This window comes from Pimephales promelas, chromosome 16 (assembly GCF_988280905.1).
Source record: "Pimephales promelas chromosome 16, fPimPro1.hap1.1, whole genome shotgun sequence".
In the NCBI taxonomy this organism is placed as follows: Eukaryota; Metazoa; Chordata; class Actinopteri; order Cypriniformes; family Leuciscidae; genus Pimephales; species Pimephales promelas.
Genome location: NC_142784.1, coordinates 23,977,614 through 24,003,214, shown reverse-complemented (window position 1 = coordinate 24,003,214; position 25,601 = coordinate 23,977,614). Strand labels below are relative to the sequence as shown.

Sequence of the window (25,601 nt, the reverse complement as noted above, 5' to 3'; positions counted from 1 at the left end):
TGAATACATTAATAAATGTACATTTTCAATTATTGTCATGTCCCTTAATTTTAGAGTATCTGTCATGTCCCTGTGTTTATTAAAATGTGTTATATAGATTAATAAAATACTGTATACTAACAAAACCAAAGTTGTCTTTTATTCATATGCACATTTTCACTATATGCACTAAGAAGGAGGCATCGTGATGATGAGTAATAATCCATCTCTGTTCATCTGTTTTACTATTTTGGGAAACAGTGTGTTAATTTATTCATTTTACCTAAATGTATATATTTTTTTGCATCAGATAAGAGGCTTAAATGACATCCCTAACTAATGCTAACATGAGGTAATTTTGTTAATATGTCTTAAAAATATATCAAATCCACCAACTAGATCAAGTTACTCGACAAAATTTGGAAATTTAAACACATTAAAACATTTACACATGTATACTTGAATGATATATCTAAGATTTTAATTAAATTGTATTGTTATGTTGTACACATAGACAGTCAGTTTTATATACATTCAGTCTATTTAGCTTTATTAGCTCATGCGTGAAAAGGTTCATTTCATCACAACGGTCACTGTTAGTATATCCGGGTGATTCCAGTGACCTTGGATTGGTTGTGAGAATCATGGCGGCTCTTGTCAGGTTAAGTTCTGTTTGCCACAGAGGTGTCAACCGTAAGTTTGTGTTTTTCATGTTATTATTGTCGCCTCAGGCCATATCACAATAGGTTCGCGTTGATGTCTACTATAAAATAAGTCATTGCTTCATTGACGTTTCATATTTGTCGCAGCACGCGTACTCGTAGTTTATGGCTAACCTTAGCATGCTAACTTGTGTCAGATTTTTCAGCTTGGTGCCTCTTCTCTTTTTCTAAACTGATCAGTTAACTTCATATTTATGCAAAGTAGTTCGTAAAAACGAACACAGCAAGACAGTATGACAGGATTTTATTAGCGTATAATACTTTCAATGAACGTCATGTCCCTGTATCTATTTTTATTAGTTAACTTACACAAGGCTCAAGGCTGTACATAAAAGTCATTCTCATAATTTATCCATTTATGTGGGATGTTTTTAAATGAATTGCCTTTACAGATTAACATCAAATTCTTACATGCATTGCTTAAAAGGTTTGATTATGAATAAATTTTTCCTTTTAATTACGTATGTTTTCATGTATTTCTTCTTTTTTATGCTTGTCTCTTTCCACAGCCCTGTTATTTCGCTCTTCTTCCCTCATAAGACCTTTGGCCATACAGAAGAAGGATCATGATTGTCCATACTTGTTATCCGCAAAGATACATGCTACCCCTTCCAACTATGGTTAGTGATTTATATCCGATTTTTGCTTTTGTTGCAATGTAAATCAAGGCAGATGTTATTTGTCTTTTCCTTTCATTTTATTAGCTTAATATATTGTTGATGGTACTGTCAGACTGGACTAGAGCCTTTTTATTTCATCTGAATACAAGTGTTTTAATCTCTTTCCCTTCCATTGATGGACATTTCTGTCATTTGTGTCCGGTTTTATCTGACGAATCGCCAAATAATATAATCACTGGTAAAGACGAATGGTTGAGAATAAAAACATTGGTAATTCAGAGCTATAGACTAAACATAATAAACATTTTTTTCATCTTTTGGGGTACATGATGATTAAATGCATGCAATAAATGTGATGGCTAATGAATATGTGAGATAATGAGTGATAATGAATGAATATGTGTTGTTGAAGAAGCAGGTGTTGACATGTTACTGTGTTTTTTTTTAAGCGAGCTCTGGGTCCAAAGCTGCTTCCTTGCACTGGACCGGAGAGCGGATCCTGAGCATAGTTCTTCTGGGCATGGCACCCGCTGCGTATTATTTTCCCGGCCCTGCTGTTGACTACTCTCTAGCAGCTGCCCTTACTCTACATGGTCACTGGTAACTGAATTTATTTTTTGCTATTATTATCTCTCTTTTTTTTTTTTTTTTTAAATGGAAACTGTTGGGGAAAAAGACTGATCAATTATCTGTAGATTTTGTCACAGTAAGTTGTAAATATTCAGGTTTCACATGAGGTTTCACATTAACCTTGACACTGTTGCATTATTCCATAAAATTGTTTCTGACACAAAATGAAGGTGTCTGCAAAGCCAAGTTATGGGTGGCTGTAATACCCTTCATGCAAGGATTTAACCGCCATGAGAACATGAGCACTCAAAGCCACACTTCTAAGTTTAGCTAAGCTGTTAGTTACATTGCTGGGGTCACTGATGTACACATACACATTCTTTTTAAAATGTATTACATTCAGTTGTAAATGTGGTAAAGCATTAGCTGTAACAGCTTGGCTTTTAAGCATGTTTGAGTAGTCTTACAGAATTTTTCAGTTTTTAATTTTATGCATCAGGCTACTCGTATGTCACCCACCTGTAACTTTATTAAGCATCATTGTATTGTCATGCTTTAGCCCATCTAAGGATGCCATATTTCAATAATTTGTGCAAAAGTGCAAAAAACGAATGCACAAGTGAACTTGAACCAAGTTACGTGCCATTCAGAATTAAATAAGAAAGAAAGAAAATATATATTCAACAGGTTTTCTTTTCTTACTGGCTGAATGTTTTGTACCCAACATTTAATTAGATTGATTTATGAATACATTTCTCTCTGGTTTTGTTTGGCAGCTCTAGTACATTTTGTATGGTTATTAGAAGAACCTTAGAAAACTGCAATCCCCCAAAAACACCTACACTGTCCCTTTAAATATCATTTATTCTATTTTAAATAAGTAATTCAATAAAATAACAAATAACTAGAATTAAAAGGGAGGGAGGGTTCTATAAAAATAGTTTCTTTGGCTAAAATGTATTCCTTTATTAAATGGAATATTCTTTGATTTTAGAGTTGCACATATCTTTTCAAAATGTATACTTTTCATGTTATCCTCTCCATGGTGTACTTTAGAAACTAAATCTAACAAATCATTTAAAGCTGGGGATTCTTTCTTTCTCCCAAATAAATTATTGCATTAAAAGCTGTAATTCTCAGCATTCTAAATAAGTATAAGTCATCTTTAACAGGCACAGGTCCTATACCCAAAACTATATTTTGTATCTCTATTATATTTGGTTTCTTAAATTCTTCTCTGAATAAGGCTACTTCTGTTCAATTTTAATATTATTTTAAGTATAAAGCTTGTTCAATGTGAAGTTTGCAGCAAAAATGTAAATATTTGCATGACTTTCTAACATTTACAGATGGAGAATATACCTGTGAAATGTAAATTTTGCACTGAGAAAAAAAAAAACGTGTCAACGCATTAAACAGCACAAAATATACGCTGTTTGATGGTAGATCGACGATCGACCTCTAGGGCTGCTTCAGAAACGCGTGCACACTCAATTATCTAGACTAGATAAACCTGGATCAAATTAGTGGGATTGTGTGAACTTCAATTACCTTTTATGAAACCGTTTTAGCCCCAACTTACAGGGGTTGGACAATGAAACTGAAACACTGGCCAATGTTGGAGGTTTCACATCTATATGCCTGGCGGCCAATCTTCAGAGTGAAGCACGGGTGGATCAGTGATGGTTTGAGCTCCAATATCATGACAATCCTGATTGTATTTGATGGACACGACACTGCTGAGGACTACCAAACCCTTCTGGAGGATCATGAGCACCTGATGCTCAAACCGCATGATCATGCACCAACACACACAGCAAGACTTGTGACAGAAGGGTTTGATGAAGATGAAAGTGACGTTGAACATCTCCCATGGTCTGCACAGTCACCAGATCTGAATATTATTGAGGTGTTTTGGAGGAGCGAGTCCACCAGCATCATATAGTGACCTGGACACTGTTCTGGAAGAGGAACGGCTCATAATCCCTCTGGTCACTGTGAAGGACTTCTATCTGTCAATTGGTGCTGTATTTGGATGCAAAATGAGGCCCTCACCATTCTAACAAATTATTGTGTAGTAAAACCAGGTGTTTCAGTTTTTTTATCCAACCCCTGTAGTTGTTAGGTTCAGGTCAGGTGTTGTCTTTTATGGAACAACCCTCTGATAGGTTTGGCTTATAAACTAAGTTTACATGTCTTCGATGATTTCTTTTGAATTTGTATTTAAGCTGAAACATCAGTCAAAAATCTAAAAGCTCAATTAATTACATTGAGGGGAAAAAATATTGCTGATTAATCATTAACACTAGTACACATTATAAGTGCCATTGTATGAAAAGGACAGCTTTGCATATAACTGTGTTTTCCTCAGGGGTCTTGGCCAAGTTTTGACAGACTACGTTCATGGAGACTTTAAAATCAAGATGGCTAATGCAGGCCTCTTTGTTCTGTCGACCGTCACCTTCGCCGGCCTGTGCTACTTCAACTACCATGATGTGGGGATTTGTAAAGCTGTGGCCCTCTTGTGGAGTAAATGATTGGACTTTCATCATTAGAGTTCAAGTTTATTGTATACAGTTGTGACATGTAAATTCTATGAATATATAATTTGACAACACATGGTGTCGATTTGCAGGTGTTTTTTTTTATTATTTGTAAATGCTGTCAGTTTATTCAGAACATGCTCAGCTTTTGCTTAAGATGAAATACTCTGCATGTCATCCACTCTCTTGTCTGGCAAATCAGTTTTTCTGATGCAGCAAAATCAACTAATTGTTGTGGCTATTAGACGGTTGCTGTATTTGAACTTGAAAAATCACTACGGTAATATTAAAGTTCAAACACGTTTTAATTTATTTTCATGTTTTGGACATATTTCTCAAAAAATGTCTTTTTGACAGCCAGTATCCGATGTGTCTAAATGTAACATCTATGCTGTTTATGTCAGTGTGACATGCAGAATTAACCTGACTTTATCTTTAGTGTGTATACAGGAAGTGATTTGTAAGTTGGATCATGAGCAGATTATGTTGTACTGTGGTGCACAGATATTAAACTGATGTTATACACCAATATTTCTGTTTTAGAGACACTGACATATTATAAGCATGGTATTTACCACCATATTTGAGTCATCCATTAATGACCACAACATCTGGGGGAGTTATCATATTAACTTTACATTTTGCATGGCTGTATGTCTTCTGTCCTGAGAAATAATTTATGAAAAGCAATTTGTAGTTGAATGCTCTGCATTTACATTTATTTTAATTACGTCTTTCATTTTTAATGGCTTAGATGTGTTTAAAACAGGCTTGTGATACTGATAACAGTAAAGCGAACTTGTGTGGATATTATAATCAAACTGAAGTGAGTTTTGGATTTTTTTTCTGACTGATTTTGATGAGAATTTATTTCGGACAGAGATTTTGTAAATCCTGTTATCATGTTTTAGAAGACGTCTTAAACCGCTCAGACGTGATTGAGTCTGGTTAAAGTGCTATGGAGATTTGTGTAATCTGTAGGCCTATGATATTTATCCAGATTTAAGCTCTGGGTGAATTCTGCATTATCCTAAATAATACAATTAAAAAGGAAGTTTTTGCATTATTTGGTTTATTATGGAGCCAACAGGATTTTCCAAAGTACTATGGCAAGATTAAAAGGAATAAGTTATTCTCCAGTTGTGCAGGCACATAGTTTATGGCCTGGTTTCACAGACAGGGTTTAGATTAAGCCAGGATTAGGCCTTAGTTCAATTAAGGTATTTAAGTAGAATTTTATAAATGTGCCTTATTAAAAAAAAACATTATTGGTGTGCATCTTGAGACAATGGCACTGGTATATTTTAAGATGTCAGTGCAAGTTGCTTTCTGTTAAGACAGTTCAAACATGCATTTTAGTCTGGCACTATCTTAAAGGAGTAGTTCACTTTAAAAAATTTTTTTGCTGATAATTTACTCACCCCCATGTCATCCAAGATATCCATGTCATTCTTTCGTCAGTCGAAAAGAAATTAAGGTTTTGATTAAAACATTCCAGGATTTTTCTTCATGTAATGGACTTCAATGGGAACCAAACGGTTCAAGGTACAGAAGACCGTTTCAGTGCAACTGTTTTTACATTTCAGATACTGATAAGATACAGTAAGGACAATTAAGTAAAACGATCCATGACTATATGTACATAAACTGTTCTAAATTATGCAAGTGACATATCAGTTAGATTTTAGTATACTTAACATTTTTTCAAAAAAAGTGTTTGATTGATTTCTCATTTTTAGATTACTGGTATCAATCTCAGATAGGGTTGTTTACCTGGAAAACCTAATCCACGATTCTCGATTCAAAATGGAGGAAGAAAGATCTTTCTGAAGATGAAAGTAAAATCTGAATGTTTATTGTTGTCTCTATGAGGTAATTTAAGCCGCGTCTTAAAATGCGTTTTAAATAGGCTACATGCATGTAAAAGAAAAAGAGACAGTCGCTGGCACGCCAAACAGTCTTTAATAGCCATGGATGTGTCTTTAGGGAGAGATATATTTTATGCCAGCTCTCTGCACTCATATTTTATTTTTGTTAACTGTCCTGGAAATTCCTAGACAGAATTAAAGACATGCGTTTGTTATGAAGGTCAATACATTTTTCACACTGTTATACTAGTTCTAGCATATCTGGACTTGTCAGGAGGAATACCCATTCCTTTAAATACCTCTCAATATCATAGACAACTTAAACAATCACATTAAAGCATGACTTATGACTGTTAGAGTCCAAAGGTGCTTTTTTCCAAAGCGACTTACAATATATACGTCAGAGGTTGCATGCCTCTGGAGCAACTAGGGGTTAAGTGTCTTGCTCAGGGACACATTGGTGTCTCACAGTGGATTCAAACCCGGGTCTCTCACACCAATGGCATGTGCGCCATCACCGCCCTGTATAAATGTTAGAGGCTTTCTAAAACAATTTTACATAAGTAGTCCCATCTGGGGTACCCTCTATTAGTGGAACTGTTACAAACCCCTTTGACTCTTATCTGTAACTCTGGCTATTTTTATGGAACATGAAAGTTAATACTCATGGCCAGAGAATAATTTCTTTAGAGCGTCTATAATAACTTTCATGAGGTTTGATGAAGATCGGATGATCAGTAAATTGAACCCATGAAAGGTGATCCTTGAAAGGTGATTTGAGGTGAGCTTATCCCGACAAAGGTAATCTCACCATAGTTTACAAGGCAGGTGCTGGATTGATTACCAATAATTCTGTCTGGACCAGCTCAGTGCAACACATTCTCACCCCAAGGCGTCACCTTCTGACCATGCTTCAATATTTGGCGCCCTTTAGTCAGTTATATGACGCGATCCTACGGCGTCATCTAACTGACGCTAGATGACGCGGGTAGGTTTAGGTGTGGGGTGGGGGTAGGGTTACACGCGATCCTAGGGCGTCATCTAACTGACGCTAAAGGGCGCCTAAAGTCAGATATTGAAGCATGGTCAAATGCTTCCCAAGGCGTCAGTTTGGTGACACTAAGGCCGTGTGTCCACCAAAGCGTTTTTCCACGCGCCTGGCGTATGTTTTCAATGGGAGCGCCGAGGCGCTGAGCGTTTTTTTCAGCTGGCTAAAAACGCTTTGGTGGACACACGGCCTAACGATGAAAAAATTATGCAGTGTTTTTGAAGCAGATTTCCAGATAGCAAGGTCAGAGTTCAAAAATCTAACCAAAAGCTGAATAAATATTAATGTGATATTAATTAGATCATATTGTTGCCATAATAGAAGAACCATCTTTTAATTTTAGTTAAAACATCACATTTCTATTATTAAAAATTCCCAAGACGTTTGTTGCACTTGATCATTTGTATTCAACTCAGTGTGTTCGAATAAAGGGTTTCACAAACTCAGAAGAGAAAAAAATAAGAGGTTATATTCTGCATAAAAAAAGTATTGAACCATTTTTTTTTGCATTCATCACATTTTTCACAAATACATTAACTGGAGGAAATGTGCTTTATTGTACAGAAACTTTCAATTATTTTTTAATCCAATGAAATTTAATCCAGATATTTTTTAAAGGATTTGTGCTATTCCCATAAACTTATTTAACCTTCTTTGTTTGAGTTATGTATTTCCACCCCATGCAAATCTATTTTAATGGACTGTATCTTTGGTTAATCTAAAATGGGACATGAACTAATGTTTAAAACTTTTTTACAGCACTGCCTATTCAATCTAACAATCTATTCATGAAAGATGAAGAGTTGACCTGACCTAAACCCTTTCATGGTAATTTACCTTAGGGTCTTTGCTTTTAACAGATTTCTTTTGATGGTTTTCCTTTGCATTAATGCTCAAAATATTGCCTTAAAGTTTCTTATCACTTTATAAGTTGAGTCTGTTGCCTTTTTTTTTTTTTTACTTAAGTCAAGAGCCAAAATATGCAATGCCAAAATGAGCTAAAATGTTCATGGCAATTTCAATGGACATCAGTGGTTCACAGTATTAGATTTTATGGTACGGTCAATTGATTTTCTTGCATAACAGAAATATTTCAGTGTCCTTAGTTTGAGGTTATAGTGAGGAGATAGCTACATCATTTGCTGCTGACTTGGGAATTTCCCAGACCGATTAAATTGATTTCATAGGATGTTCATAAGATTAGTTTGGCTAATAAAATGTACGCTACAAATTTGTGTAGCTCTGTATAGAATACTAATCTGCTTTTAAGAGTCTACTTTCAAAATATATACATTGTGTATAAAAGTCCCATGTAGTCAATAATTGTATCCCTTTACAATAATTGTGATCTTTGATCACCAAAATGACATATTTAAACAATGATTATTTAACAATAATCAGAAATGTTTTGAACAACATAGAACGTCAGAGAAGAAAGGCATATAGTTCATCATAACATTGTAATATTCATCATACACCCGCTATAAATGTATACCCGATTTTTCAACAGAAAATATACAGAGATAACCTGGCTTCTCCCCTGCATCAGAGCGGTCATAGTTAATGATATGCACAGCCCGCCGACACGTTGACCTGTTTGTTTTCAAGGTATAGTTTGTGACTTGATCACTGCAGTTTTAAAGAGAAAATACTCAGCAATGGTGTTGACTTATGAATGTGCACATGCTTTGTCTTAGATCTTTGTCTTGAGCTGAATCCAAGCACCATGCATCAATGTAACAGTAACACACCTTCAACTGGCACGGTCTGTGATTTGGTATTGCATAAGCACCATGTGACCCTAAAAGATCTCTTTATAAGTCCAGGCAGCAGAGGAAGACAAGGGAGTCACTCAAAGACAGCTCTCAAAACATCTTCAACTCAGCAAGCAGACCAGCATGTCTTCTATGAACCGTCTCAACAGTAGCACTGGTAGGTCAAGATTCCGTTCTAATCTGAAGTACGTAGTGCGCAAAACTTCATATCTGATATTCGTCTTTTCCCAACAGGCTCGAAGAAGACCAGGTCAAAGAATAAAGATCAACACTTCACCGATGTTCATGGTCTGCCGTGCATTGAGAATCTGGTTTGTTCTGTAGATGAAAGCCCAGAGCCCATCACAACCACAATTGCAGGTAACATTCCCTCCTGGATCAAAGGCAATTTCCTCAGGAATGGACCTGGAAAGTTTGAGATCGGAAGAAGCAGGTGAGTATCATTTGGGGTCCTTGAGAACTAAACGGATCACAGCAATCATCACAGGAAAGTAAATGAGCTGTTTTTGCTCCTCAGTTTCAACCACTGGTTTGATGGGATGGCGCTTCTGCACCAATTCCACATCGAGAATGGAAATGTGACATACATGAGCCGCTTCCTCAACAGCGATTGCTACACTGCCAACCTTGAGCATAACCGCATTATAATGTCTGAATTTGGCACGGTTGCAATGCCAGATCCATGCAAGAACTTCTTCCAACGCTTCCTCTCACGCTTTGAGCTGCCGAGTGAGTGCGATGTCTTTGGTTCTGATTGAATTGGTCTGAATTATACTTTGCCTATATGTCAACTTGTCACTTCTCTCTTCCCACAGAGCCAACTGACAACGCAAATGTAAGCTTTGTTCAGTATAAAGGCGACTACTATGTCAGCACAGAGACCAACTTCATGCACAAAATAGACCCAGAGACACTTGAAACAAAAGAAAAAGTACATACTAATTATGATTTTTAAAAAATGTATAAAATATGTTTGTATGGAGAACAAACAAGCTGAAATGTGGAAATCATTGTGCTTAGGTGGACTGGAGTAAATTCATTGCGATTAATGGGGCCACAGCTCACCCCCATGTGGATCCTGACGGAACTACATACAACATGGGCAATTCTTACACTCCAAAAGGTTAGTCAGAAATGTAACTTAAAAAAAACAAACAGACATATTGATCTTCAATCCTATTCCTCTTCAATTTTACTCTTAGGTGCCTTCTATAATATAATAATGGTGCCGTCAAAGAAGGAGAAACAAAATGACACCTTGGAAGGAGCCACAGTTGTGTGCTCAATCCCCTCAGAGGACAAGTCCAAACCATCATACTATCACAGCTTTGGTAAGAGAGCATTGCCTACAATCTCTTATTGGCAATTTTTTATTTACAAACATATTTGCTAATAAATAAGTAAATAGATACTTATAGTGTGTTTGTATATATAGTACAAAATGTGGTGTTATGTAAAAAAGGAAAAAGAAGTACCTTATGTTCAATGTAAAAGGCATTAAAACAATAGTGTGAAATACAATTTAAGATGTTTTTTAATACATTTTAAAATGTAATTTTACACAGCTATTATGCCAGTTTTCAATCACAAACATTTTAATATGCTTTAGTGCTCAAGAAACATTTCATTATTAATATTGTGCTGCTTCATATTTTTGTGGAACAGTGATGCATATTTTTTATGATTTTCTTTAATGACTATTCATTTTTTTTAAATAGAAATCTTTTGTAACACTAAAATGTATTTACTGTGACTTAATTGAATGCGTCTGTACTGAATAAAAATTATTTATATATACATTTTTCCAAATTTTCTGTCTAAATCAAATCTTAGTGTCCTCAGACCTTTACATTGTTGTTGTGTATAAATATATAATTGTGAGTATACTATTTCAAAAACAAGTAACTTTTTACATATTTCGGTTGAAATTTTAAATGATTTTATTGCAGCCATGTCAGAGAACTTTGTGGTATTCATCGAGCAGCCAATCAAAATGGATCTCTTGAAGATTGTGACAAGCAAACTGCGTGGAAAGGGGATTAGTGAAGGTGTATACTGGGACCCCAAACGAAACACAGTTTTCCATGTGATCAATAAGCACACAGGAAAGGTAAATGCTACTACTAAATTCAAAGCATGTTCACATTTTCTTTTAATTAAAAAATATATATAACTAATTTTAAAATGCTGCTGCGAAGCCTGAATGACTCAGTACTTTATTTTGTTTTAGCCGAGCCTCGTCAAATACTACGCAAAGCCACTCTCAACATTCCATCAGATTAACTGTTATGAAGAAAATGGTTTCCTGATCATGGACATGTGCTGTTCTGATGATGGCCAAGCAATTAACAACTACAAGATTCAGAATCTAAAAAAATCTGGGAATGCTCTAGATGAGGTAAAACTTTACTTCAACAAGTACATTCTATCTATGTGTAAATGCACCCTTGTTCTTCAACATAACTACTTGTTTTTTTGCTAGATATACAACACGATGAGTAGAGTGTTCCCTCGCCGCTTTGTCCTGCCATTGAACTTGGACAGTGACAAACCCTGTGGGGAAAATCTCAACACGCGCTCAAATAGCACCGCAACAGCCATCAAGACAGACAAGAACAAGGTTGGTTTACGTGTTAACGTATTTTTTTTCTTTTTCTAATTTATCTGCATGCTATCCAAAGAAACATGAAGGTTTTTTTCTCTATCATGTATTGTAAACAACTTTCCATGTCTCTTTATGCAGGTGTTTTGCACACATGAAGATCTCCATGATGATGATCTCCATGAATTTGGAGGTCTGGAATTCCCACACATCAACTATTCAATGTGCAATTCCCACCCCTACCGTTATTTCTACGGATGTGGCTTCAGACACCTGGTTGGAGACTCCCTTATTAAAATGGATCTTCAAGGCAAAAAAATAACGGTTAGTTAGGATTAGTAGGTTTATGTACGCAGGTATTGTCAGGGACTTTTAATGTTTAGTCTTTATATTTCAACTTATGCTATGACAGGTGTGGAAACACGCAGACATGTATCCCTCAGAACCAATCTTTGTCCCTTCACCTGGTGCTGTAGAAGAGGATGATGGAGTCATTCTGTCTGTGGTCATCACCCCTAATCAGGTATAACACGCCATGTTCCTCAGTGGTATCAAAAAATGTCTTATCTTTTCAAAAAAAATTGAGAAAATGTATTTCTGGACTAATGAGTAATTGTCCCTCCAGGACAAGAGTACCTTCCTTCTAGTGCTGGATGGAAAAACATTCGAAGAATTGGGCCGCGCTGAAGTACCCATCAACATTCCATATGGATTCCATGGGACTTTCCAAAATGGACACTAAAAGACACTTTTCAAAAGCCCAAATGTTTTGGATGATGATCATGCCATCTCTTATTAACCTACTCTCATTTTTTTTTACTTATATTGTTTCCTCCTTTGGATATAAAATGAAATATCAGTCCCTGAATAATAGTGTCTGCTATAAGAATTTATTCAAACAAATCTACAAATGTTTTTTAGAATTGTCACCACATATAAGCTTTATTTCAGCATAACTCCTAAAGTATTTTTATAATTTTATAATGTATAAGTATTAATCATTAAAGTATAATATGAACATGTATAATCAATGTATTATGGATTGATGCTTGTAGAGCATATTAAATGCAATATATAAATCAGTTAACATCAAAGATCGAAACCTATCCTTGTAGTTTATCAGAGATCAAAGCCAAAGATCGTCTCAGGTGTTCCTTCTTCTCTTTGAGATGAGATTCCAAACTCCTGGCTTCAGTCAGTATATCTTCCAGTTCTCCAAGCTGAGAGGCATCCACAGCAGCTCTTTCCCTTAGAAGATAACATGTAAAATTAATGTTTGAGAATATACTTTATAGATCCACTTCTGGTGAGGGGTGGAAGACCAAATCCATCCACTTACCTCAAGACCTCAGAGTACTTCGAAAAAATATCATTGAACTCTCTGTTAGCCTCTAAAATGAAAAGACATTCAAAAAATAAGTAAGGTGCCTTCCAAGTTTAATATGTCTACAAGAAGCCTTGTGAAATATAACAGTTGTGTTTAAAACATGAGGTAACTAAAATAGCTGTCACTATATATATTAAGCTACACAACCTCACATAGGCTATGTCAAATATTGAAGAGTTTTTTTTTTTTTTTAATTTGACAGCATGAAAGAGAAAAACCTGGACTTGCCTGCCAAGGCTGTTTCAAAACCATAAGCCATGTCTCCAGTTGCTGATCTGAAATGCTGTGTCTTCGTCATTTTTGCTGGAGATGTCTCAGCAAATGGTGCATTATCAACCTTCATGAATATTTGTGATCATTAGTAAAATGCTAGAAATCAGGAAATTTACAAAGCAAGAAACGTCTAATAGAGGTCAACATCTTGCTGTTATGGGTGACAGTAGATTCTGTTACATCAGTTAATTTCCTGATCCAAATCCTAACCTCGCGCATTTTTGCTTGACATCTTTTCATTTCTGTTCCTCTGACCGCCATAGGTTCCTCTTTGGTGCTCTCGAGACCGCGGTGTGTCATTAGTGTCCTATGGCCAAAGAAGAAAGTGGGTGTAATATACTGTCACGATAATATTCTCACATACAATACAATATTCTCATAATCTCAATAAGTTACATCAAAGCCTTCTTAACCATCATCAATTTTACGAGAAACATCTGTGTAATTACATTTCATCTGTAACTTGAGACTTTAGTCGCCACAAGTTTGTTACATAACGTTAACTTACACAAATGGAGCAGTTAATAATGGAGTACAAGTTGTTGGAAATCTAAAATTAAAGTAAAGTTAAGTAATTAACGTTAAGTTAAGTTACCTTCGATAAACTCGGTCGCCGCTGTTCAGCTCACATAGGCTTAACCAACCGCCACTGCTTTTGAACGGGCAATCGCGCGCGCAACTGACCTTTTTCACATTTGTGGGTTTCTCAAAGCAGATGTCGTCATAAAACTTGTATAATTAGAGAATACTTTAAATATATATATATATATATATATATTGTGTTCCCATTTGCTCAATTAACAAAGAAAAACTCAACAGTCAGTAGTGTTGTTTTCACAACTTTCAAAAATAGGAAAAATTAAGATAACCTCACAGCAGCGTTAACTATTTTGTTGTTGTTGTTGTAATTTAATACACATTTAATATATTACAAAATATAGTGCTATAAATATACATACATAAAAAATGAAAATATAAAAACGTTGCATGATGCTGATGACCGTTAAAACACATCGTCATCACAGTCCGGTCTCGCGTCGGATGCGGTCGGATGTAACTAAAGTAAATTACTCTAACCTTTCCCGTAATAAGCGCACGCCTCTTACAACCTATGCAATTGTTAGACGCAAAATCAGATAGTTATAGGCTATAAAAAAAATAGATCATGTCTTTACCATGGCATAGACCGTAAAAAAAGTCATAGGTCTTTACCCTATGGTCTTAACATATTCTGACCAGCAGATGGCGGATTTGGACAAATAAATAGGCCAAGTTGGCCAACCTCATCACACAAACGAACTCAAAACGCATCTCGATCGTTATGAATGTAACCTAGTAGGATATTAAAAATCATCATCTTATTTAAAGAATGGTTTAACAGTTGAATATTTAATGTTTAAGGAAAATAATGTGCTATAATACCACTTAACGTATTGTCATTGAATATCAAAATACAATAAAATGTTTTCCCTTAGTTTTTCAGTTAAAAGAACCCTTTATCATTAATAATAATAAAAAATAATTCACCCAAACGCATTTGACCCCTATTTTAGGGACGACGTTAATGTAAAATGTTATTTTTGAAACCGTCCTCGACCAGGGTTCTCAAGTTTGAGCAAAAGCTTGGAGTGAGAGCACACGCGGTTAGGGGAGGAGCCATAATGAAGCCCCGCCCCACCCATCCCCGCCCCCAATTTTACCCATTGTTCATAATTAACCAGAACAAATTAAAATTATAACAATTAGTAAATCTGATAAATGACAGAGCAATTCATCACATCAAATACTCTTTAATGCAGTATTACAAATATAGCTAACCAAAAATATAACAAATTGCTCCAAACAGTTTCAAACAAATGTTTAAAAATTGCATTTTGATTTTTGAATGCGTCTTCTATCTAGACGAATGATTTATTGTGTGGTGGGACATTGAGAACAAATGGACAGATTAGAGTGCACCACCTCTTCCACTGTCTCCTCCTCTAATCTGGCAACCTTTTTAGGGGGCTTACCCTTTGGTGCCCAAAATGACAAGATATCTTGCTTTTTTCCTGACATCTTTGAAAAATACAAATGCAACATTATGACAATGATTAAATATTACCCAGAGAGCAATCTGCTGTAATACATCCTTAATGTAACTAGAAAGACTATTAATATTACAGTATAATATAATTTAAAATAAAATCAGTAAATCTTCATTCCTTTCCATACCCACTAACATTTCTCTTAGTTTCAGATAACATAAGATAGCCAAACTGAGCCTGGTTGCAAAGTAGTTGTAGAGTTTTTGACTGCATCAATAATAATGTACGATGGGCTACATATTAAATGTTCTAGCCCAAAAATGTTAGACGAGCTTCTTCCAACTTACCTTCTTCTCCATCACATGTGTTCGCGCGATGTTTTTGGTTACCTAGTAACGAACGTAAGGTGGCCGAGGATGTTCCGTCCATTTCCGTGTGTTCGCGCTACTGAATGACATGTCATGTATAGATCAGTGGTGCACGCAGCGCGCATATATGTTGCCTAGTAACGAACGCAATCTGGCGGAGATACGCGCTGGCGGCAGGAAACTTCACTTTGTTTGCCTGCGCCTCGTATACAACGTTAGAAAGCTTTCAGCCAGGACAACTTGGTTGGCATTGCCTTTTCAGCGTGAGAAATACACAGTGTGGCGTGTGAGCGTGTGAACCGGTCGAAATGAGTGTGTCTCACGGCCAATGCGTGAGACTTGAGAACCCTGTCCTCGACCGAATCAATCTCCTTTTTTAATCTTGCCAATCTACAGTTTATGTAAACCAGCAAAAACAAAACATCATGTGCCATAATCTGTATCCATGGTAATGAGTGTGAATGTGGTTGACCGCTAGAGGCGCCCAGTCACACACACACAACACACAGTCATACACAAACATGGCGTCAGGGCAGACACGCAAGATGCTGCCGCTCAGTCGCTGTGCCATGTATCTGTTATTATTAACCGTTCCTGGCGTGATCTCCTCTACGCTTCGTCTTCACCATGACCAGAGATTCATGCTACCACAGGACAGGGGTTTCTCTCGAGTGAGTGCACACCTGGAACATGCAGAAAGTCGCGTCGTGCGCCTGGAGCGAGAAGTCACGGTGGATTCAGCCGCGCACCAGCTTCGGGTTCGGCGGAATGCTGCTGGATCACTCGTGCCAACGGTGTATGGAACGGTAAGCGAGGTTTGCATTCATTAGGTGTGATTGCATATAGGCTATTATGGCAAAAACATAGCTTTTGCATAACCTCATAAAATATTGAATTCAGTATTCCCAATTGTTGTGCAGCATTCACCTTTGGTTTGCACGCAGTCACCTAGAAGTGTAATTGACCTGTTTGTCAGATGAAGGGTTCTCGCTTGCATTTTTATGATTGAAATACAAAATAATACTTCTCTGATGAACCTGAGTAACGTTAACGTGCTTTACCTGATATCTTTTTTTTTTTAAGAATGTAGCCTACTATATAAAAACGAATTTTTAAAAAATGTTTGTTCTAAATAATTTTCATTATGACAAATTTTAATAGATATGCTTATAAGAAGAGATGTTATATTTTGCTGAATAGTGCGTGAATTTTAATGCAGTATTTTGAATCACACGTAAATGATTTTAGGTTTTGTTTATGTCTGTCATAAAACAAACAGTACCATCGTCCTCTTTTTTTTGGTGATGCTTATCGCGGATCTTCCTTCTAGAATAACAATAAGAAAACATTCAGTTGGCATCTAATAATTATTGAGATTATAAACACTAAAACCTTGTCTAAAAAGCCTTTGAACATTTTCAGTCATTCACTAGAAAAAATAAATAAATTGAAAATGCATAAACACATCGTCTCTAAACACCGTATTGTAGGTTTTTTGGGCAACATTTAGATGGTAAAATGATTTTGAAACCCCAAACAAAAAGGTAGGCCTTAGTGTTTTTGACATCTAACTAAACTAACTAATGTTGTTTTGCTTTTACACTGAAGGGTTTATGCTTAATGTCAGTGTCTTGGGAATTAGAAACTCCACACATCTGTGTTTCTATTTAAATGTATGACAGTGTTTGTTTGTTTACCGTCAGGATGCAGCTTTATTACGCAAGGAACCAGACTGGTTACACAGTCTTGCTGGGAAATTTCCCAACCAAACATTTCACCCCCTCAAGCGTTTTGCTTCGAGATGTTTGATAAGTCAGCCATTCAACAGTTCCTAGTTTTGCTTTTCAATTGTGCCTTTGAGACCTTGAATGGGTCAAACGCTGTCTAAAGAACAGGATTGTGGTTGGTAGCATAAATACAGGTATTGTGTTTTTGCAAGAGCTCTCTGTCTTCAGATCATTACCTCAGAACACACTTATCTACCACAGCATGTGATGTTATTATCCAAGCTATGAGGTGTTGTGACTCACTTGTGGCGAATGGCGATACAATCTAAAGTATTGGTATGATGTACAAAAAAGTCTAACTCTGTTTTGTAATTCTTCTCTAATGCTTATGCAGTTGAAGCAGTGGGCGGCCACTAAGATTAGCGACTTTTCACCCTGTGGTGTGTACAGGAAATCCTCTATGAAGTGTTATTAGTGTCCTGGATGTAGTCCATAGCAGTTGATATGAGGTGAATTACCCCCTCAGATGTTCCAATTAAGATCTCCCATCTGTGCCCCCCTTCCTTCCTTCTCTCTTTCAGACCTTATGGTTTATGTGTTGTGTTTGGCACAAAAGCAGTGTTAGGTAAGAAGTAACAGACATCAATCCATTCTTTTTTGGTCTTTTCAACTAACCTAGAAAAAGTCTCCAGCTCTGCCAAGACAAGGATGTACTCTCTGTCTTAAAGGGCCTTTTTGTTGTTGTCTTTGCAGACCTATTGTGACAGACAATTACTCACCAAGTTTAGAGAATTGGGACCGAATCATTATCATAAATATGCAGTTCAGTGCCAGACTCCAAGAGCAGCACTTGAAGGCAAATGGCATGGTGAACTTTGTAGCAATGGGTGTTTTTTATTGTGTAAAAATAGCCTTTAATCCAAACAATCCCATCTTTTTTATTTATTCATTATTTGACACATTTGGTTATACATTTATTGCTTTTGGAGGCTTTCTTATTTCATAATTCAATGGGAAATATTTTACAATTTTGACCCAGCAGCCCAGATTAAGCAATAATTGTTTTTAGAAGAATGTTTTACGTTCAAAACAAGATTTCCAGGAAATGTAATTCCTTTCATGGGCCTTGGATCTTGATCCATTTTGTTCCCTCGTATATTAAGCCACGTTAAGTAAACTGCTGGCAAGCAAATGCAATTTTCTTTCTAGTATGTGTAAAGTATAATGTAGAATCATTGAGTACTACCCAGTCCCAGAATTTAAATGAGACTTGACTTTCCCTCACCTTTTGCAGGATAAGCCTGGACTTACTTCATGAGTCATGTAAAGTCAGTATTTAATCTTATTTGGTAATATATTTTTTTGACAGTATGCCCTTTATAGGAAAACAATATTATACATTTGTTTTGTATTTGTCTTATGTGCCTTCCTGATCCTAATTCAACTTGGATTATTCCTGTTCAAACACGTACGACATTTAAGCAGCCTTACTGGCAGAGTATTTTCATTTTGTTTTCAGTGAAAAGAAAGTTTAAAAGCATAAGGAAGTAAGATGGAGGGCGGTGTAGATGTTTATAATCAGTGGAGTGTTACTGGAACTTGTCGGAACAGCCTGCTGGTTTACTTTTGCTTTTCCTGAAGTTGTCTTCTTGCATTAAACTCAAGGTGAAACCAAATGGACACAGATGAGTCATATAATCTTAAATCTTTTTAGTAGTAGAGTGTGTAAATGCGCTTGTTGTATGTGCGTATATGTGTTGGAATTTTTACCAGCTGAGAAATCATGAAGAGCTTATAAAACGTGTCAAAATTGCACACACAAACAAAGATCTGCTGCAAGGGGACAGCATTTTTGTTGCCTATACCGATTTCAGAACTGATGAAAAAAAAAACGGTATGCTTGAGCATTCTGTCCATTTTATGGTCGCATCTTGTGACAATAATGTTCTGTTTTTGGTTCATTAAAATGTCTTTGGTCTGTGTTGCGTTGTTTTGAATCGGACCAAGACCCACCTTTTTGTTAGGAAGGCAGCGTTCGCACTTATTCAAATGAACCGCACTAACAGAGCAGTCGCTCCAGAGTTTGTTTTAGTCTAACCAAACCTTGCAAGTGTGAACACACCCTAAAACACAATTTTCAATAAACATCAACAAAAAAAACTATAGATGAAACATAATTTCTTGTCAGCAATTATTGGTTTAAGATGACTGATTCGTTTTTTATGTGAATATCAAAGGAGAATGAAAAGTTTCCTTTTTAGTATATTTACTATGTGTGAATGGATTTAGTATATTGATTCATTAGCATAACACATCACTGTAATGATCCCATAACTTAATCATACTGCAATAATGAAACGGTCCTTTAACTGTACTATAAGCTTTTAACAGGATAATGACTCCTCGGTTTTCCTTTGGTTACAGCCACAGTGTTATTAAATGTGTGGTTCACCCATATTCTTAGTGAAACTCGTATGGCTGGTTGCCAGAAGGAAACCGGTAGGCAAACTGTTGAACTGTTGGCCCAAACGTGCTGCAGTGATGATGTCATGGTTGCGCGTTGCTTGCAGCGATGGGCGAAGGTGCTCTAGTGCTTCCACTCTCTTGTTCTGCTTCGTTTCCTAATTTCCCTGCTGAATAATACACAAGAAACTGAAAAGAATTAAATTATTATTATTTTTTCTTTCTCTCATTGTTTTTTCATCTGCGAGAAGGAAAATGAAGTAATTTGCACCTATCTCACTGTTGATGCTTTCAGGATATTACGGTGTCACTATAAAGGGGTCCCTGTTAGATTAGCAGGAAGTCCATTTGCAAGATATCCACAAGTTGCAGACAGGCATTTAACTCGCTTTGAATAAGCAGACCCAGGAGTTTGCCAGGCTGCAAATGGATCAGGTTGCAACCATTTGCTCTTTTTCAGTGTTTGTTGGCAAAGTGGTGGGAAAAGCTCTTCTACACGTACTGATGAAATGAAAACTAAACTGTTTTTAGAGATTAATCAGCTCAGTCAACCATAAACCATTCGAAGTACAAATTGACATTTTCTCCATGCTAATTTGGTCAAAAGGTCATTGTTTTTTTCCATGGGTGTTTATTAAAATCTTGAATTTTTTTAATTCTTGGTTAACAAATTAATGATTATAAACCAACAAACAGTTGCCAAATGGTTTAAGAAAAGCCAATGATAAAAAAGCATTAAAATTAGTTATCAATGTGTTATATTGAATTAATTTTAAATGTTAAAATGTAAATGTTTAAAAGTTTATTTTTTTTGTTTTTCAATGTGCAAAGTGATGTATTTACATTTTTATTTTTGAATAATAAATTGATCATTGATTCCTTTTTTTTTTTTTTTAAGTGCAGCTTCTAGTACTACATAAACTCCCAAACTATATAATCTAAACATCGTTCTGTTTGTTTAAGCAGTAATGAAACATATTTAAAATAAATATGTCGGACAGGTTAATAAACTGGCACATTGTTGAAATATGTTGTTGCGCATCCCATTTTGAATGTAACATACTTTATTATCCGAGTTAAATTCAATTTAATGTCTTTTAGGGAAAATATGGATTATACAGCTGTCATATTTCATGAATAGAGGTTAAATGAACCTAGTGCTTTGAGGCTATATGTAAAAAAGCACTGCTGTAAGATTTCTTAACAGCTCTGTCACTCTCCAAAATTTCTCTGTTGTGCTAACATGCTGCTTGCCAAGCTGGCCTAAAAGACAGGGAGATTTACTGCCTTGTCATGGTGAATAAAAATATGACTCTACATTCAAGGTAAGGTCGTTTGAGGAATTGCTGTTTGTACGTTACAAAAAACAACCATTCCCAAATGAATATCACTATGCCTCTTTTGCCTATGTGTATTTAAAAAAAATGCTGTAGCATATGGAAGTATTTTTCTTACATTGAATGTCTGCAGCTTTTGGTGGTAAGTGTATGTGTGACCTTTCTATAATGTTAAGTACACTTGTTGTTTGCCAATAAACCACAACTTGTTCCTCAGACAGGAAAAGAAGTGGTGTTAGGGCTTTTTGTTCCTTTATAAACAACCTTTTGTAGCTTCTCTTTCATGTCTGACAGGAGATATTGGAGTAGAACCCATTTGAGGATGCCATAGTCCTCCTCATGCAGAAGTTTGAATTAAAGATGAGTTCTGTTCTTAGTGGAAAGAGAAGAGGGGGGTGGACATGAAAAGATGAGACATATTTCTTTGTTCAGCAGATCAGATTGGGACACCGCAGCCCATAGCTTCAGTTTTCCTGCCGCTGTGGTCTAGCTTAGCTCTCTTCAGCTCTGTTTGTTTTCTCAAAGGCTGTCAGCCTTAAGTGCCAGAGACACCTGCAGTGTTTTATAACAATATACTCAACAAACTCAAGGTTGTCAAATACAGATTCATTTTAGCTGATATTACAAATGCGGTATGGAAAGTTACCCAGTGAGAGAAGCAGAAACTGGTACATGTCTTTGAAAACCAGCTTTGAGTGAGTCGTGATGTGTTATGCCTTGACAGCTTGATTTGTACTGTGGAAACCTGGATACTTGTCTGACCACAGCAAAATAAATTCCACTTAAAGTGGACATTTTATCTAGTTGTTCATCATATTTTGCATTCACAGGCCAACCTGAACGATTCTCATAATCAGATGGTCGTCCACTGGGCTGGGGAGAAGAGCAACGTCATAGTAGCTTTAGCCAGAGACAGCGTTGGTGCTACCGATCCCAAGACCAGCTCTGTGAGTATACCATTTTTATCCTAGATCATTTTAAAAAGTTTGTCAAATAGCTTTTTTTTTTACTTCTATCATAGTTAGGGATGCACGATATATCGGCCAACATATCGGTATCGGCCGATGTTTGCTCATTTTTATGTTATCGGCCCAATAATAAAATTTGGCTGATTTATTGAAGCTGATAAATAATGAATTATTTCCTTCAACACTTGACACCTGAGACACTTAAGATGCGCACTGTTCAACATGATTGATCTTAATTGCTTGAAATATGATTGGAATCAAAAACGAAGTGCAAAATGTGCTGTCATATCGGCTACGTGAAATTATAATGAGAACATTACAATTGTGTTAGGGAACGGATTTTAATTGTGAGACTTTTGCTTTCAAAAATTATATAAAATTTAGATTTAGATTTATCGGCCGATATATCGGTTATTGGCTTTCAGATATAAAGAATTATCGGTTATCGGCCAAAATGTTCATATCGGTGCATCCCTAATCATAGTGGTTTGCAAAGTCTTTTTTTTTTTTTCACATTTTTTTTTATAATGTTGCTGCCTTATGCTACTTTACCTTTTTTCACACTAATATACACTCCATACACCATAATGCAAAGCAAAAAACAGATTTGTGATAACTTTGCAAATGTATTATAAAAAGCTGGAATATTACATTGCATAAGTATTAATACCTTTTTCTGGGACACATTTCGCTCAGGAGCATTTCAATTTTGCTTGGAGATGTTACTACACTTTGAGTGGAGTTAATCTGTGGAAAGACACGCACCTCCCAATAAAAGGTCTAACGGCTGAAAATGGATATCAGAGCCATGTGGTCAAAGGAACTGCCCCTAGAGCTCAGAGACAGAATTGTATCAAGACACAGATTTGGGAAAGACTATGGAAAAAAAATCTGCTGCGTTGAAGGTTCATAGAAGCAGCCTTCATAATCCTTAATGGAAGAAGTTTGGAACAACCAGGACTATTCCCTAGAGCTGGCCTCCTTGCCATACTGAGCAATTGATGGAGAAGGGCCTTGGTTAGAGTGGTGACCATTAGGGGTGCACCGATATGAAAATTTTGGCTGATACGATAATTCGTTACAAAAGTCTCACCATTAAAAGTGCATTGTATGCATAACTATGTTTTCAGAGGTGTTTAAAGACCTTACATAATGAACCGTTATGTTTTTATTACCTTAAAATGAGGCGTTTCTATCTACATACACCACGGGTCCCCTTACTAGGTTTTCGACCAGAGCTACAATTTCTGTAGTGTATGAAGTTGAAATTTGATATTGTTTATTTAACAGGTGTACGTGTCCTATGACTATGGAACCACCTTCACCGACGTATCAGAGAAATTTCAACTGTCTGGGGACCAGGAGGGCAGAAAGCAGGTCATCTCACAGTTTTACCACAGCCCTGCTGACAACAAACGGGTAAGTGTGATGGCTGCACTATCAGTGTGACATACTTGAGTTGTCTTGTCTTTGTGAGTTTAAGCCGAGGTCATACAAGACCGCTGTGACACAAACTGCTTCCTGGCCATCTGCAGCTGTGACCTTCCACCCCTCCAGTCACGTATACACCCACAGATGGTGTTATCCAAGAGAGCTGCTCCAAGGGCTGGGTAAAAATACGAGCTGCATCCTTAGTCCTTGCCCTTGCCACCAACTATTGTGGAGGTGAAAAGGCTCATGGGAGTTGGAGTGGGGGAGCTGCAGATGTGGTAGAACCGCTGTGGGACTCTGCATTGCGTCTTTGCAGGGGCTGACGGCAGCAGACGGTGACCATTCATCTGGAGACTGGAGTCAATGATGTGGCTGGCACTGCAGCTGCCGCTTGCTGCTCCTGCTGCATTGGATTGGATTGAAGCTAAAGCATTACTAGTGTAATTTGCAAAGCTTACAACTTCTTGGTAGCAGCACTTTGAGTGACCAGAGTAACTTGCACCGTTGGTCCACATATAGAAAAGAACTGTGATTCTCGGTTGTTACAGATGGGATAATTAATAGAGCTTTATAGTGGCTTTGACTTGGAAGTGTGATTGGATTTTCTAATGATTCACTATTGACTTATTAATGTTGATCTCAATTAATATAGTCTTCACTTTATTCGAGTAACTATTATATAATAATATTAATAATTAACAGCAACATTATTTCTGTTTTTGCTTTTTAACTGTTATTATTATTATAAATATAATTATTAATTATTTATCTCAACTACTAACTTGAAATCATTTGGCTTGTTGAGAAGTGGTGTGTTATTACTTCTCTAAGCTGTGTTGACTTGGCATTTGGTAAGGAACAATGGCTTTGTGTCACATAGTCTGATGATGGTCACGGACACGGTTAATACTGGAGATCCATATGCTCTACTTTCTCTTTCTTCTTTTGCCACTTTTCCTTTCATATTTCTGTACAGCATTAGGTTTCTTTTTAAGTCGAGTGTTACTGTTTCAGTCCCAGTCCTCATTGCCTCTGAATCTGGAGAGAGAAAGTGCCCTGCTTCCATAACCAGGCCATGGAGAGGACAAAGTTTATAAGGAAGGCTCTTAAATGAAAGATCAAAGAGAAGGAGGGAGATTAGAATGGCAGAAGTGCATAATCTGAATAATTCGTAATGTTAAAAAAATATATGTTTTTAACTATATTTTAAAATGCTTTGATGTTCTTGCGGTGCCAGTTGCCTGAGATAAATATCGATAAATTATAGATCTTCTGTTGTCATCAATCACTACAGAGGTAAACATCACCCTAATGTTCCCAACCTGCATGATGTGGAAAGCAAAAGAAGACATTTAGCAGAATGTAGAGGCTGCTCTTTTACACACAATGAATGTGGATGGTGATTTTTATAATGCAATTAATAAAAGGACAAAAAAAGCATCATAAAAACAGTCTATATGAGTTGTGTACTCTAGGCCTTTAAGACATGCAAGCCCATATTCTGGTCATTTTACATTGCACATTTTTTACATTGAGTCATATGGACTAATTTTATTGTGATTTTTGGAGCTTGCCATTATAAACCACCATCTACTTTCATTGTATTGAAAATAGATGCCTTGTATCTCTATTTAAGACAATAAAATGGTATTTGTAACATAATCCCTTGGTTTCACAGACAAGGCTGTTTTAATTGAAAGCAATTTGCACTAATATGCCAGTAACATTATTTTGTCTCAAGATGCACACCAGTAATGTTTTTTTTTCTAAGGCATGTTTTTAAAAGCTACTAAATATCTTGAGTGAACTAATGCCTGATCCTGGCTTAATCTAAGCCCTTTATATATGCTGACAGTATTTTTATTTTTATTTTGAATGAACCATTTTGTTTTT

The 25,601-nt window shown here is 36.3% G+C and overlaps 4 protein-coding genes across 4 annotated transcripts in view; 3 read left to right on the top strand and 1 right to left on the bottom strand.

Moving 5' to 3' along the window:
- Positions 1 to 531: 531 nt before the first annotated feature.
- Positions 532 to 5,244, top strand: sdhdb (succinate dehydrogenase complex, subunit D, integral membrane protein b). Its single transcript, XM_039671115.2, has 4 exons — positions 532 to 672; positions 1,211 to 1,321; positions 1,771 to 1,921; positions 4,263 to 5,244. The coding sequence occupies exons 1-4, from the start codon at positions 624 to 626 to the stop codon at positions 4,426 to 4,428; spliced, it is 477 nt and encodes a 158-aa protein (XP_039527049.1). The 5' UTR covers positions 532 to 623; the 3' UTR covers positions 4,429 to 5,244.
- A 93-nt stretch (positions 5,245 to 5,337) lies between these two features.
- On the top strand, positions 5,338 to 12,624 carry bco2b (beta-carotene oxygenase 2b). The gene is made up of 12 exons (XM_089121266.1): positions 5,338 to 9,282; positions 9,360 to 9,558; positions 9,643 to 9,854; positions 9,941 to 10,056; positions 10,146 to 10,248; positions 10,328 to 10,456; positions 11,075 to 11,235; positions 11,356 to 11,523; positions 11,608 to 11,745; positions 11,869 to 12,051; positions 12,140 to 12,250; positions 12,353 to 12,624. Exons 1-12 carry the CDS (start codon positions 9,249 to 9,251, stop codon positions 12,467 to 12,469), a joined length of 1,671 nt encoding a protein of 556 aa, XP_088977392.1. The 5' UTR covers positions 5,338 to 9,248; the 3' UTR covers positions 12,470 to 12,624.
- tex12 (testis expressed 12) lies at positions 12,602 to 14,039 on the bottom strand. The gene is made up of 5 exons (XM_089121268.1): positions 13,983 to 14,039; positions 13,598 to 13,694; positions 13,343 to 13,451; positions 13,067 to 13,118; positions 12,602 to 12,975 (listed from the first exon to the last, which is right to left on the bottom strand). Exons 2-5 carry the CDS (start codon positions 13,685 to 13,687, stop codon positions 12,831 to 12,833), a joined length of 396 nt encoding a protein of 131 aa, XP_088977394.1. The 5' UTR covers positions 13,688 to 13,694; positions 13,983 to 14,039; the 3' UTR covers positions 12,602 to 12,830.
- A 2,251-nt stretch (positions 14,040 to 16,290) lies between these two features.
- Positions 16,291 to 25,601, top strand: part of sorl1 (sortilin-related receptor, L(DLR class) A repeats containing) — a 53,234-nt gene continuing 43,923 nt past the window's right edge. Inside the window, exons 1-3 of the mRNA XM_039670528.2 lie at positions 16,291 to 16,588; positions 22,140 to 22,256; positions 23,568 to 23,696. Of these exons, the coding sequence (XP_039526462.2) occupies positions 16,304 to 16,588; positions 22,140 to 22,256; positions 23,568 to 23,696 (531 nt within the window). The 5' untranslated portion in view covers positions 16,291 to 16,303. The remainder of the gene's footprint in view (positions 16,589 to 22,139; positions 22,257 to 23,567; positions 23,697 to 25,601) is intronic.